The 15,361-nt window shown below is 36.0% G+C and overlaps 4 protein-coding genes across 7 annotated transcripts; 1 reads left to right on the top strand and 3 right to left on the bottom strand.

Annotated features, from left to right (window-relative positions):
* Positions 1-1,069: 1,069 nt before the first annotated feature.
* LOC133869507 (probable F-box protein At4g22030) lies at positions 1,070-2,490 on the bottom strand. The gene has a single exon (XM_062306530.1). The coding sequence runs from the start codon at positions 2,429-2,431 to the stop codon at positions 1,160-1,162; it is 1,272 nt and encodes a 423-aa protein (XP_062162514.1). The 5' UTR covers positions 2,432-2,490; the 3' UTR covers positions 1,070-1,159.
* A 1,834-nt stretch (positions 2,491-4,324) lies between these two features.
* Positions 4,325-8,761, bottom strand: LOC133869813 (alkylated DNA repair protein ALKBH6 homolog). 4 transcript variants are annotated; one of them, XM_062306886.1, is made up of 11 exons: positions 8,625-8,761; positions 8,129-8,169; positions 7,840-8,042; positions 7,546-7,748; positions 6,618-6,748; positions 6,451-6,511; positions 6,325-6,363; positions 5,425-5,537; positions 4,952-5,192; positions 4,818-4,864; positions 4,325-4,693 (listed from the first exon to the last, which is right to left on the bottom strand). In XM_062306886.1, the coding sequence occupies exons 4-11, from the start codon at positions 7,556-7,558 to the stop codon at positions 4,529-4,531; spliced, it is 810 nt and encodes a 269-aa protein (XP_062162870.1). In that variant the 5' UTR covers positions 7,559-7,748; positions 7,840-8,042; positions 8,129-8,169; positions 8,625-8,761; the 3' UTR covers positions 4,325-4,528. The 4 variants fall into 4 exon arrangements, with proteins under 4 accessions (XP_062162870.1, XP_062162871.1, XP_062162869.1 ...); XM_062306887.1 differs by having other exon boundaries at positions 7,546-7,725; XM_062306885.1 differs by having other exon boundaries at positions 7,546-8,042.
* A 1,029-nt stretch (positions 8,762-9,790) lies between these two features.
* On the top strand, positions 9,791-11,260 carry LOC133869530 (probable F-box protein At4g22030). The gene has a single exon (XM_062306557.1). The coding sequence runs from the start codon at positions 9,834-9,836 to the stop codon at positions 11,112-11,114; it is 1,281 nt and encodes a 426-aa protein (XP_062162541.1). The 5' UTR covers positions 9,791-9,833; the 3' UTR covers positions 11,115-11,260.
* Positions 11,261-13,894: 2,634 nt separating this feature from the next.
* Positions 13,895-15,257, bottom strand: LOC133869717 (probable F-box protein At4g22030). Its single transcript, XM_062306790.1, has one exon. It carries the CDS (start codon positions 15,203-15,205, stop codon positions 13,919-13,921), a length of 1,287 nt encoding a protein of 428 aa, XP_062162774.1. The 5' UTR covers positions 15,206-15,257; the 3' UTR covers positions 13,895-13,918.
* Between the last annotated feature and the right edge of the window lie 104 nt (positions 15,258-15,361).

Genomic DNA, 15,361 nt, shown 5'->3' with positions numbered 1-15,361 from the left:
AAAAAATTTAAAAAAATAATAATAATGGTAATGGTGTTGCATCTATATTAGAGAGATTTGATTCATCTGAACTTATCAGCGTCGCATAATATCTCAGGTATGCCCATCTTTAATATATGATAGCTTATACATCCTCTCTCTCTAAGCCAAACAAACAAACTTTTTTTTGGCAAGTCAAACTAGGTCATGTAGTGCGATTTGAGCTACAAATAACCATTAGCTACAGTTATTTTAAAACTGCTAACTGCCTAAGACGGAGTAATTGCAGTTACAAAAATTTGATAACCGCCAAAGATAGTTGCAATTGCGGTTATTAAGTGCTAACTGTAACCGTTTGTACATTCCTAAATAAAAGTGTGGTTTTTTACATTACTTAGATATATAACATGGAGAATTTATTGGCATTAAATATAAATATTACATTGATATGAAGTGTTGTTTACTATAAGTACCTTAAAAGTTGACGTAATAGAAAAAAAAAAAAAAAAAAAAAAGTTTTGAAAATTTTAATTTAATTTATGTTTTTTTAGAATTTTTGTCTTTTTATTTATAATTTTATGAAGATTATTTTTGTTATAATTGGGGGACATTGACAAAATTTGATAGTATGGAAAAACATTGACAGAATTGATAATTTGGAGGAATATTGACAATGTGATGGTAGTTTAACATTTATATATATATATATATATATATATATATATATATGTGTGTGTGTGTGTGTGTGTGTGTATTAAATGACTAAAAAAAAAAAATCACTTAAAATAGTTAGGTTGTGATATTGTTGTAAGAGTTGGTGGCATTACTCTTTTAATATTCTCTTTTACGGGTAATAGACAAATTAAAGAATAAGTATGCACGGATTCTTAAACTATAAAAGCTTGAGAGTGAATTTATTTATGGCAGTTCGAGGGAAGAAGCTGACTTTCTACCAAGTTCTCTGATTGAGCTGTGACACGTTCAACAAATTGCAATAGGAAATTCAAGTTATTATAATATGCAAGAATCTAAAAAATATATATATATTCTTTTGGACACTCTTTTTGGCTTTTGCAGAGGTAGGTGCATGTGATCAAATTTGATCAGAACTAGCATTTGTCAATGTTAATGATTTTGTACAAAGAATCAAAGAATAGCTATACACGGATTCTTTCTTAAACTAAAAAAGCTTGCTACCGAATTCATCTATGGTAGTTCCATCCATACGGGAAGATGCTGACTTTCTGGCAAGTTGTTTGAGCTGTGACAAACTTCTCCCCAGTTTCAAAGCCACCTTCATTTCAAACAACTCCCCGTTTTCTCTTTTCTCCATATCTCTTTCCTCAAGTGTGGCTTCTATTGATTCTTGGAGTAGCCGGAAGAAACCACCGCAGTTTCTGTACATCTCAAACACCATACCAATTTGGACGCCATGTTCGAATGCATTAACCGCGTTACCTAAAGCTCCCGCAGCCACCGCTACTATTGCGGCCCATGACCCGTTACCAACAAAAGCAGACCCAACGGCTGCAATGCCTGTGAGTAATGGTCCTGCGATGGCTAAAACCTTGTTGATCTTCAACATCAGGTTGCCCAGCCTTTCATAGTCCTCAATGTCCTTTCCTTTCACCACCTCAACGATCTCTCGCATTTCTCCTTCGAGTTCCTCACTCCACCCATTCTTCTCTTGTTGTACATGATTTCCTTCACGTGACTTGTTTTTCTTCTGGAGTTTTTTTGAAGGCCACCAAACAGCAGGCTCGTACTTTGCAGGGAACTTGTCAAGCATTGCTCCTAACAAGGGAAGTGGGTAGGCTCTGTCGAGGGCCAAGACCTTTTCCATCACGTCCTTCGCATCTTCTTGAGTTGGAGTCCCGAGAGCCAGCATAGTCTGGATTTGGCTTTGGATCTGCTTGAACAATCTCGTAGCATTACGTTGTTCCTCTGCAAGTTGTGAAGGCTGAATTTTGTTCATCACAAGCAACATCCCCGTGGCTGCAGAATACAAGAGAGTGGACGATAATTTAAGAGCCAAGAGGGGCATTCCGGTGCCAGCAATGGCTGCCGCACCAGCCATGGTGGCAGCAGTGAGAGTAATCATGTTGATGGAGTTGAGAAGAAGGGTATTCCAGTTTTCACGCTGTTTTCCCATGTTTGCGTGCATCTCCACCCTGTCAGACACGGCCTCTAAGATGGCATAGAGTTGGGTAGTTGCAATGGTGTTGGGGTTGCGTGATTTATCATCGATTGGTGCTGTAGTGATGACGTCGATCTTTTCAACCGGGGCTATCTTTATGAACGCGTCCCTTATATTCAATTCCTGGACCTGCAGCTTTCTTGTTGGTATTTTTGGAACAGAGAAATAAGGGATCACTTTTGGAAGTTTTGGGACATGAATAGCAGCATTGATTTTCATGGAAGAAGAAGAAGATAATCGCAGAGTTGAAGCCATTTGATTGTGGTTTTCTTTTAGCTTTTCTGGTGTGGGTATGTGTTGTAGGGAAAGTGGGAAACTTGAGAATGGAGGAATGAGGATAAGGAGGGTGTGGTTGAGGCTTATTTATAGTAGGCGGTCAGATACGGAAAATATTGACTGGGCCTATTGGCTGACCCATTCGGCATTCGCTATTCAAAATTTTACTGGATCGCTTGTCTTGGGTCTCAACTCTCATGCGACGTAGTAAAACTTCAAACTTGTATAAGCCGTTAGTAAAGGAAGCTAATACAACTAAATATCTTCCGTCGTTACAAAACTTGGTCTCCTAACACGTCAATATCTTCAAGTCAAAAGCTTGGTAATGCGCAATAAAAGAAACTAGAAAGAGATATGTTAGACTCAATCCTCCAAATGTTTTCTGTTTTAATTGATAAAAAGACAATTATTTTTTAGAAAAAATTCCACATATTCTTATATGAATATTTTGACAAAACAGGCACTTAACTTTTGCAGGTGTAGGGGCTAATTTATTATTTAAAATCTATATATATATATATATATATATATATTTTAGAAAAAAGTCATATGGTCACTCTTACGAAGAAACTGCATAGAGTAGCTGTAACGTTATTACAACAAGCTAGTTGTGGTCGCGAAGTCACCTTGATAAGGGCAGTTGTGCAACCACCACAGCAGGTCAAGAGTGACCATGCAACCACCTCCTATTCTAAGGTTGTCGCACAACCATTACAATTTGATTATGTAAGTATACTTATAGTTTAATTGTTTAATATTCATAACTTAATTTGTAATTATGTAAATTCATACTTATAATAATGAGATTATGCAAACTCAAACTTATAGCTTATAGCCTTATACTTAGATCATATGATTATACGATCTAAATTATTATCATAACACACACACACACACACATATATATATATACACACACAATAATAATAATAATAATAATAATAAAATCATATGATTTAAATTTTAGTTATAATACTTAATTTGTGATTATAATTAATATTTTGGTGATTATTCTAAGTCCTAAGTATCTAATGATAATACGTAGACTATATGATTATACGATCTAAATATTATCATATGAGCATATGATTTAACAATTAATGTGATCTTAGATCTTAGATTATGGGATCTAATAATTCATAAGTATTTAACGATAATACTTAGATTATATGATTATTTTCATACGAATCATATGATATAATTATTATATAATCATATGACACAATGTTATATTATTATATAATTATATGGTCCTATTATATTATATGAATAATATAATAAATTATCTGAATTGTCATTAGATTATATATCAAAGCAGTTGATTAAAATTGAATACAACCAAAATTATAACGCTTTATAGATGGGACAAGATAGTAAATGAAGAAAATAGTTTAAGAAACTTTATTTAACCCCTTCAAACTATCACAATCACATGATTTTTAATCTCCCTCTTAAATTTTAAACATTTGCAATATAACATTTTAATCTTTTAGCTCATTTTCAATTACCCCTACCGTACCGTTTAAATTTTTCTTTAAATGGTATGTTAACATAAAGACATGTTCGTTATACCCTATAAAATTTATGAAAAAATACAACTATGCCCTTAGATTATAATTTTTTTTTTTTATAAAAAAAAAAAAAAAAAAAAAAAAAAAAAAAAAAAAAAATTAATTAATTTCTTTTTTAAGAAAAATATATGACCGACAACACTCCAAAAACCCACAGCCTGGCAATTATTTTTATTTTTTTTTATAAAGGGGGTATTTTTGTTATTTTTGCTTATTCAGATAAGATTTTAACAAAATCTAGGGACCGATAATTTAGAATCAATATTGCAAATTTTTAAAGTTTAGGGAAAGATTGAAAATCTTATAGTAAGGGCCAAGGGGGCCAAATAGCTTTCATAAGCCTTCTACTATTATTGTTAACAATGAAATAAAAATATTCCTCAAAAGCCTGCCATATCTATCCAAATAATTAGATCATCATAAGAAGCTCTTACAGAAGAAAAACTTACAGGTTGCACTTTCACCTTGAATTACATGACAGAAACTCCATATTCAAGAGAAAATTCTAAAACTTGAACAATTTTTTGTGAACCTTCAACACTAATCGACATGTCAATGAAATTCTGTTTGTAGTTCTACGGATGGCCTTATAATCTTGGACACCTTCCTCTAACTCTAATTGGGGCTGATCTTGTACAGAATGTTTGAGAGCTTCAATTTCATTTACAGCCTGAAAGAGACGAATGTGAGAACACATGACATAATGGATATGCCAAGTTGAATCATAAATTAGTAAATGCTATTTCCATCACATCATTTGATTGAGACAAAATTCATCCATCTCTTAATCTTACCCCATCATATTGCTGCACTTCACTATCTTCTATTCCATGCAAGTAATCTGGAACCATAAGAAAATGTTTTCCATTTTTTAGTAATTAGGACAATCCTAAATTCTATAAAGGCAAAGGCAACCAAAGATACTGACCTGAGTATGCGTTATCCTTGAATATCAGTAGACTACGAGGCATCAATAGGACAGAAAAAGGGCGGTGATCATGTAACCATTTATCTTTCTCAATTTCAGAAGTTCCTCCATCAGAATTGTTATCCTCAGCATCTTTTGTGCATAGTCTCAATCTTGAATGGGGAGTAAAGTTCATTACAACAGGTGACCCTAGTGACAGAATTGCTACGACAGGAAAGTATGCAGGCCCATCCTGGTGTGGCTGTATGACAGACCATTATGTAGATAAGGTGGGGTTCACAACAAATGCGCTGCTAAATATTGTAGCAGAGTATTCAATACGTTCAAGTATTATGGTAATGCATTTTAACACTCATCAAGTGGTAGTAATAAACGGAATTATATTGCAAATTTGAGGTTAAAGACTTGAAACAAGAAGAAAATGAACTATGGAGGAATGCTTGTGAATGAACGAAAGAGGATTCTGTGCAAACCATTATGCCTTGGTTAGGAAGGTATTCATTGATAAGAACATGATTAATTGATGAGGGGAATAACCCTGATTCTTCACATATCTTTTCTGTAATCCTTGTTAGCCAAGGAGGCACTGCAAGAAAGAGTTAGAGAGAGGGTCATAATCCCGCAACAATTAGCAGTGGATGAGCTTCAACTCAAATAAATCAGGCTAACAATAATTTACAACAGTGGCATAGATAATGTTAAGCAGAATTATATGTGCATCATGCCCCTTCCTAGCAATAACATTTTCTCAATTTTTGCTTCAACAGTTTCCAAAAGAATAGCAGGATTCCACTCTTCTTAGCGTTAAATTACTGACATAATCCTTTATGTTCAGACAATTTGTTAAGCAATAAAGTATTGACAGAGTCAACTAAACTTTGTCCAATCAAAACCACAAACAATTGCTTTATAATACACTACTTTTCAATAAAGTGGGCTGAGAAACATCATACACTTTCAAACCAGAACAAGGTATTTTACAGTTACTCTAACTGCAATGGGTCGAAGGGAACATTTAGGGCTGTTAGACACCCATAGAATGTTGAAAAGGCAAGTATAAATAACATGCATTTGCGTCAAAGAGTTCTTGAGAATAAAACAAAGACATTCGAAGTGCTGCCATTTAAACAAAATGAACAAATCTCAAAGCCTAATATATGGGATGTCCAAACACCCCCAAGTAGTAATAAGGTTGTTCGCTGTAAGAAATAAGACCATCCAGTGCTACAAGTTGAACACATCTGAAAGCATATGTAATGTGTACCATGGAGCTTCAATTTTCTTGCAGCATTTAAATACCGGATAGAAAATATAATTACGTAACACACACAGGTTCAGAAAATGCAATAAATTATAATTAACTTTCCACTTACAATCTTGTGGTAGAAGACCCTTTTCATGGACAACACCTCCTGCAGTGGCCGGAGACCAGAAAAACAAACTTTAATCAATATGAAATCAAATGAAAAGAAAGATTTAATGAATAAATACCAACGTACCCCAATTCTGCAGCCTCCTGTTCTTCAAACATTTCCACTTTGATACAGGGGCTCCATGAACCTATGAAAGCATAGGTGAAGCAAGATACAATAATAAATTAATCGAAGGAAACTAAACGTTGAGAAAATAGAACAAGGAAATTGTAACATAGAGATGGGATTGTTACATTATTTAGGAGCACGGTTTGTTCCGTCTCGGTTATGAAGTCAGGAATGTACATTATGGTGGGCAGAGACCCAACTTTGAAGGTGAGGGTATCCAGCCTCTTTTTTGCTTCCATTGTTCCGTCAAAACCCACTATCCCAAATTTACACATATGTTAAGCAAAAGATAAAATTTCTATTGGCTTAAATAACAATAACAGCAAAAAGATTTTTCTTTAAAAAAACAAAGATCAAAATCAAGTAAGAAGTGATGAAATTTTGAAGGATGGTGAGTAGGTAATTTCTCAAGGATTTGTCTAGGTTTCTTTCTTCAAACTCTGCTTTCTAGAGGACCTGCATTAAATCATTACATTGATCGAAAGAAGATGTCCATTGTCCAGAATATTATACGGACCGTATCAAGTAAAGGTTTTTTTTTTTTTTTTAAAGTTACAGAGCGCATCAAGTAAAGCTAAATCTTATAAAGTTCAACCTTAAATCTCAATACTGTCCAAGGATTGAGATTTCGCTCTCAATATGGAAAACCCCAATATCCCGAAAAGACCAAAATGAGATCATTAGTAAACATAATGGCTTTTCCTATCGTTCAATTGCACTGAGGCGAATCCAGAGGCATAGACAAATAACAGCAAACACAACCTTCTTTTACAAAGACAATTCTAAAGAGACTACACACTTATACGTGCGAAGACAAAAACTTTCCTTTCTTTCTTAGTTATAACTTATACAGCTATATATATTCGCAGCAAATTATCGAGCCCCGTCTTCAATGCAACATTCCTAACAAACTCTTCAAACTTCAGCTAAATTTTAGCTAAAAAATCCATTTTTTCTATATTGGCTAACCACTTTTTAAACACAGCAAACATCCAACTCTGTAAATATTTCTATACTTTAAAAAAATATAAATTATTGGTTTTAGTTGGTTACTTTTAACTGTCATGAAGAGGAACAGCGCTGGCTACCAAGAGCTTCTGAGATCAATGCTCTAAACTCCATCATTGGTTCTATGACGGGCAACCAGCATACCCATCCACAAGTGGCAAAACTCATTCGGCCATAAATGTGTCATTCGACCATAAATGTGCCAACATTTGAGAATTATAAATCCTGAAATATTGCTGCTAAACAAACTGTTACAAGAAACAACCCCAGAGATTCACCACAGCTCAAAAACCAAGACCAGACAGACAGCCAACAATACCAGAGAAACTAACACAGCACCTTAGCAGGAATTCCACATAAGTTGCACTGCAGCTATATGCCGGGCTTTAGCCACCTGGCCCACCTTAAGCTGTGTCTTGGCTGCAACACTAGCTCAATCTCTTCCACCCTGTGCTTGGCAAGTTCTGAGTCTTGTTTTGCCTGATGCTCCTCTTTCTGTGCCCTTTCAAGGTTGAGCTTTAGTTCACCTCATTGTCACACATCTGAATTCATTAGAAAGTATCAATTAAACACAACTGGCTAGTTTACCAATTGTAGGAGCACATGAACCTTCGCAAAGAGAGATTACCAATTGTAAAGCAGCTGATCATCCAGATCCCAACTTGCCCTCTGCATCAGAACATAAGAAAACAAAGATTTCTACCCATTTTCAGAGCACATCAAGAATAAAACTGGAAGAAGAAATAAATATGATAAATACCAAATTATAAACAAATCAAACATGAACAAATATTCAGAGCACATCAAGAAAATCAGCAAGTAAAATCCATAAATTTTCCAACAAGAAAAGTCGACAAGACAAGAATGAAAAATGAAATTTTCAGCTACCACAGCAACTTTTTTCATCTATGATTTTCTCAGAGAGAGAGAGAGAGAGAGAACCCTTCCCCACACCATTACTACCTCTGGGAGAGAACAAGTTCCCACCTTTACCCAGCTCAGCCTCATACCCACTCTTCTCCATCAATGGCGGAAACCGTGCTTTTTCACCCCAGAAGAGACCCACAAAATCGATACAATATTGACACAAAATCGACATCACGGTGGAACAAAATCGACATTACCTTCTTCAGACCCACGAAACCCACTGTCGATCCCGGCGAAATGCAGCGGTTGATGACCCCCCGTGGCTTGGTGAGGGCTTCTGGTGCCGTGGGGACAGAAAATTCCAACAAAATTTTATAACTCTCGCTTATCAGATTTACACGTGTACTTCCTGTGTGTAAAATATATGTCGTTTTAATAATGTATATTTTTCATGTGTTTTTTTAATAATATTAATAAAAAAAATAAATTTTTCACAAGTTAAAAAAATACATGTTACTTTTATACGTGAATTATACGAAATTCTTTATAAACCAATTTATAAAAAAAAAAATTTATCTATGCCGTAAGGAGGGCTTTCACGGGTTTAGAGCATCCCATTTAGCTCTTCAAAAGAAATAGCCAAATTTTGGCTAAAATTCACCCCCAAACAATTATTTATCAAATTCGCTTTTCATTCTCTATTATAATATTTTTCTGATTTGTACTCTATATTTAGAAAAATAATCTTCATCTCTGTCATTAATTTACATTTTGTCATTTTTTTTCTTGGTTGGTGGCGTAATTTTGAAAAAAAAATTAAAGTTAAAATAAAACTTATATTTAAATAAAATAAAATGAGATTTAAAAAGTTTATTATGTAGTGCATTTATAAAGTTACTGGTTAAACTAAAAAAATATGAATTTTTTAATCACATTTTAGTTAAAGAGTTTACTATAAATGCTCGAATAGTCTTATTTATATAAATATTAACATTAATTTTCCCAATAATATCGAGACCGATTCTTTGGTATAATCAACCAGTGTGAGCATGTGGTTGCATATTCTGTTTTCGCTTTGTTGTCTCCAAGATATTAATTGGATTTATTAGCCGTTTGAATTACTTAGGAAATGGTTTATTGAATGGGTTTGGCCCGTTTGGGATGGACAAGTCAAACCCGGCCAATCTTTTACTTCGTCCCGTGAGAGACCCAATACGAGGGAGGAATTTTTGAACTTGAAAATTATGAATACCGAATTAGTCAGCCAAGGGGCTGAGTCAACCCACTCAACTGGTCAATATTTTCCGATCCGTATCTGACCCCGCCCTTCATTTCAGTTGTTGTTCAATCGAATACTATAAATAAGCCTCAACCACACCCTCCCTATCTTCCATTCTCAACCTTCAATCCCACTTTCCCTACAACACATACGGACACCAGAAAAGCTAAAAGAAAACCTCAATCAAATGGCTTCAACTCTCCGATTATCTTCTTCTTCTTCTTCTTCTTCCGTGAAAATCAATTCTGCTATTCATGTCCCAAAACTTCCAAAACTGATCCCTTATTTCTCTGTTCCAAAAATACCAACAAGAAAGTTGCAGGTCCAGGAATTGAATATAAGGGACGCGTTCATAAAGATAGCCCCGGTTGAAAAGATCGACGTCATCACTACAGCACCAATCGATGATAAATCACCCAACTCCAACACCATTGCAACTACCCAACTCTATGCCATCTTAGAGGCCGTGTCTGACAGGGTGGAGATGCACGCAAACATTGGAAAACAGCGTGAAAACTGGAATACCCTTCTTCTCAACTCCATCAACATGATTACTCTCACTGCCGCCACCATGGCTGGTGCTGCAGCCATTGCTGGCGCCGGAATGCCCCTTTTGGCTCTTAAATTATCGTCCACTCTCTTGTATTCTGCAGCCACGGGGATGTTGCTTGTGATCAACAAAATTCAGCCTTCACAACTTGCAGAGGAACAACGTAATGCCACAAGATTGTTCAAGCAGCTCCAGAGCCAAATCCAGAGTATGCTGTCTCTCGGGACTCCATCTCAAGAAGATGTGACGGACGTGATGGGAAAGGTCTTGGCCCTCGACAGAGCCTACCCACTTCCCTTGTTAGGAGCAATGCTTGACAAATTCCCTGCAAAGTATGAGCCTGCTGTTTGGTGGCCTTCAAAAACACTCCAGAAAAAAAACAAGTCACGTGAAGGAAATCATGTACGGCAAGAGAAGAATGGGTGGAGTGAGGAACTAGAAGGAGAAATGCGAGAGATCGTTGAGGTGATGAAAAGAAAGGACATTGAGGACTATGAAAGGCTGGGCAACCTGGTGTTGAAGATCAACAAGGTTTTAGCCATCGCAGGGCCATTACTCACAGGCATTGCAGCCGTTGGGTCTGCTTTTGTTGGTAACGGGTCATGGGCTGCAATAGCAGCGGTGGCTGCGGGGGCTTTAGGTAGCGCGGTTAATGCATTCGAGCATGGTGGCCAAATTGGTATGGTGTTTGAGATGTACAGAAATTGCGGTGGCTTCTTCCAGCTACTCCAAGAATCAATAGAGGCCACACTAGAGGAAAGAGATTTGGAGAAAAGAGAAAACGGGAAGTTGTTTGAAATGAATGTGGCTTTAAAATTGGGGAGAAGCTTGTCACAACTCAAACAACTTGCCAGAAAGTCAGTTTCTACACGTATGGATGGAACCACCATAGATGAATTCGCTAGCAAGCTTTTTTAGTTAAAGATTTTGTGCATAGCTATTCTTTGATTCATTGATTATTAATTTGTACAACCAAATCTTCGTACAAATTACCTGTAACATAGAAAAATTCTAATTCAATTCTGATCAAATTTTATCTCAGCTACTTCTGCAAAAGCCAAAAAGGAGTGTCCAAAATAACATACATTTTTTTAGTACTTTCTTGCCAAAGAAACTAAATTGATCGTCACTCAACACCAAAGACTTCAGAGCCTCGTGCCAAAGACTTCAATTCCTTTTTGTCATCTCGTGCCAAAGACTTGAATAAAGTCAATAAACCAAAAAATCGAACAACGACGTCGTCTATATGAGTTCGGATCAAATTTCAAAAGCTTGTAAATCTTAATTAGTTTCGATTGGTACATGCACTCTTTTACCTCACGAACAATGCATGGGCAGGACAGTTCAATGAAAAAAATGCTTGGCTTACCATAATTTTATTACAATCTCTTCATAAACTCATCTAAACACTACAAGAATTTGGCTCATTAGCGGCCATATTATTAGCGGCGAGCTCAAAGTGGCTGCTAATAGTTCACATTTAAAAGTGGCCGCTAATAATTTTTTACAATGCGCGGACTATTGTGGGAAGATATTAGCGGCGACATAGGTCGCCGCTAATAATAATTACATTAGTGGCGAGCCAAAGTCGCCGCTAATAAGATACTATTAGCGGCCACATTTCGTGTCGCCACTAATAGTTAATGAAAAAAAAAATAAGAAATAAAAGTATTATTGGTTTTTGTGGGAAGCTATTAGCGGCGGCCCTTTCGGTCACCGCTAATAATGTCTAATTAGAGGTGACCTCCAAAAGTGGCCGCTAATAATATACTATTAGCGGCCACATTTCGTGTCGCCGTTAATAGTTATTGAAAAAAAATTAATAATAAAAGTAGTATTGCCTTTTGTGTGAAACTAGATAATAAGATCCACATTTTATGTAAATTAAATATATAGCAGTTAACATACAAATATATATACAAATGTGGTTAATGCTAGAAACTACATTTTCATATCAATGCTATTCCACTTGGCTTGCTAATATGCCAGAGGCAATCAACCATTGGACTATTTATTTTTATTTTTTTAGCAGTGGCCATTTTTTTCTTTTTCTTTTTCTTTTTATATTTATATTTATAATTTTTCTTTTTCTTTTCATATCAATTTTTAATTAAAGGATACTTGTATCACCTTCTAATTGGGTAAGACATAACATCACTATTAGCGTTTTTAAAAGCCGTAACTAAGCATTTAAATGTTTTTAAATGATGCATGGCATATCATGAGGGGATCAGGTTACCCTACGTTGGAAATTGGTTTTTGTGGGCGTTTAAAAAACGCCAATAAAAATTTGAAATTTATTGACATTTTTGGAAACACCAAAAAAATTTTATGGATTTTTCTTGGGCTTTTTTTTTTTTTTTTTAAATGCCACTAAATTATGAACATAAATAAAAACAAAAAATTAAAACTACCAAATTAAAACAATTTCTTCAAGCAAAACATCTCTTGAATAAGGAAAGAAGCATATCAAGATCGGGATAGATGAAAATTAAACAAAGAAAAAAGAACAAAACAAAAACAGAAATATCACTAAGAGAAATAAGAAGAAAACCAAAAAGGATGTATAAAATCTCGTTTTAAAGATCCAAAAATTATAAAGAGTAAATTTAAAAGCCTCAGTCAAACGCAGGCCTTCCAGTCCTCCTTGGTTGTCTCCTTTGCAATGTCCTTTCTGATCTTCTTCGTCGTCATGCATGCACCTACTCTAAGAAACAATTAAACAAAGGAATCGATCGAGTTGCAGATCGATGCAGAAACAAAAAGGCAGTGAGAGAGAGGTGAAGGGTTTATAAAAGGAGATGTCTCACATATAAACCTTATAAAGTGATTTGATAAAAAGTTATTCCCTATTGATCGACCTTTGAAATATTTTTCTCCCAAGAATTTGCACTCTTCGTATAACGCTCCCGGAATTAATTAATTGATAATAAGCTCGGTTTGTCTCTCTGGTATTATTTTCCAATTATAAAACAATATCAGCATGCAATAATCAATTATGTGATTGAAATAAATATTAAATATAAAATAAAGAACGTATAACTCTAAAAATTAATATGCTCCACATGAATAAATATTGTAACGAGCTTGAGTATGTATATTGATCAAATTAAACTCCTGAGACATTAAATTACTATGAGAAAACTTTTTGATGTCAAAATATGCATGATAATTATTCAAAACGCATAAATATCATGCTAATTCTCATAATAATGTCTATATGAGCATTAATTTTTTTTTTAAATATAATTATAAAATAATATGTGGTATCTCGAAGTTATGGGCAAAAATAAAAATCAATTTGAAGTTCTCTCAATATTTATTTGTTGAGCACACATAATTCAGAAGATGTTGATCTTCCGCTACGTCAATTATACACCTAGATAGGATTGAATTCGATCGAGTCCTCCCTACACTCGCTTGTTTACGGTATGTTCAAGCACTTCAGAGAATGTAAGCCGTCCAATCCGGACCACATGTCTGGAATTCCTGGCATTCAACCAATCAATATATATACAAGTTCTCCTGTTCATATCAGCCACAGTCGTAAAAGTTTTATGTTCTTTAGGACAATCATTTTTGGCTTTTGCAGAAGTAGCTGAGATAAAATTTGATCAGAATTGAATTAGCATTTTTCTATGTTACAGGTAATTTGTACAAAGAATTGGTTGTACAAATTAATAATCAAAGAATCAAAGAATAGCTATGCACAAAATCTTTAACTAAAAAAGCTTGCTAGCGAATTCATTTATGGTGGTTCCATCCATACGTGTAGAAGCTGACTTTCTGGCAAGTTGTTTGAGCTGTGACAAGCTTCTCCCCAGTTTTAAAGCCACATTCATTTCAAACAACTTCCCGTTTTCTCTTTTCTCCAAATTTCTTTCCTCCAGTGTGGCCTCTATTGATTCTTGGAGGAGCTGAAAAAAGCCACCGCAGTTTCTGTACATCTCAAACACCATACCAATTTGGCCACCATGCTCGAATGCATTAACCGCGCTACCTAAAGCCCCCGCAGCCACCGCTGCTATCGCAGCCCATGACCCGTTACCAACAAAAGCAGACCCAACGGCTGCAATGCCTGTGAGTAATGGCCCTGCGATGGCTAAAACCTTGTTGATCTTCAGCATCAGGTTGCCCAGCCTTTCATAGTCCTCAATGTCCTTTCTTTTCACCACCTCAACGATCTCTCGCATTTCTCCTTCCAGTTCCTCACTCCACCCATTCTTCTCTTGCTGTACATGATTTCCTTCACGTGACTTGTTTTTTTTCTGGAGTTTTTTTGAAGGCCACCAAACAGCAGGCTCGTACTTTGCAGGGAACTTGTCAAGCATTGCTCCTAACAAGGGAAGTGGGTAGGCTCTGTCGAGGGCCAAGACCTTTCCCATCACGTCCTTCACATCTTCTTGAGTTGAAGTCCCGAGAGACAGCATACTCTGGATTTGACTCTGGATCTGCTTGAACAATCTCGTAGCATTACGTTGTTCCTCTGCAAGTTGTGAAGGCTGAATTTTGTTGATCACAAGCAACATCCCCGTGGCTGCAGAATACAAGAGAGTGGACGATAATTTAAGAGCCAAAAGGGGCATTCCGGCGCCAGCAATGGCTGCAGCACCAGCCATGGTGGCAGCAGTGAGAGTAATCATGTTGATGGAGTTGAGAAGAAGGGTATTCCAGTTTTCACGCTGTTTTCCCATGTTTGCGTGCATCTCCACCCTGTCAGACACGGCCTCTAAGATGGCATAGAGTTGGGTAGTTGCAATGGTGTTGGAGTTGGGTGATTTATCATCGATTGGTGCTGTAGTGATGACGTCGATCTTTTCTACCGGGGCTATCTTTATGAACGCGTCCCTTATATTCAATTCCTGAACCTGCAGCTTTCTTGTTGGTATTTTTGGAACAGAGAAATAAGGGATCACTTTTGGAAGTTTTGGGACATGAATAGCAGAATTGATTTTCATGGAACAACAAGACGAAGATAATCGTAGAGCTGAAGCTTGTAACGAAGCCATTTGATTGATGTTTTCTCTTAGCTTTTCTGGTGTGGGTATGTATTGTAGGGAAAGTGGGAAGGTTGAGAATGGAGGATAGGGAGGGTGTGGCTGAGGCTTATTTATAGTATTCGATTGAACAACAACTGAAATGAAGGGCGGGGTCAGATACGGAAA

This window comes from Alnus glutinosa, chromosome 5 (assembly GCF_958979055.1).
Source record: "Alnus glutinosa chromosome 5, dhAlnGlut1.1, whole genome shotgun sequence".
NCBI lineage: Eukaryota > Viridiplantae > Streptophyta > Magnoliopsida > Fagales > Betulaceae > Alnus > Alnus glutinosa.
Note: the sequence above shows the minus strand (reverse complement) of the source record. Positions and strands in the feature narration are given on the sequence as shown.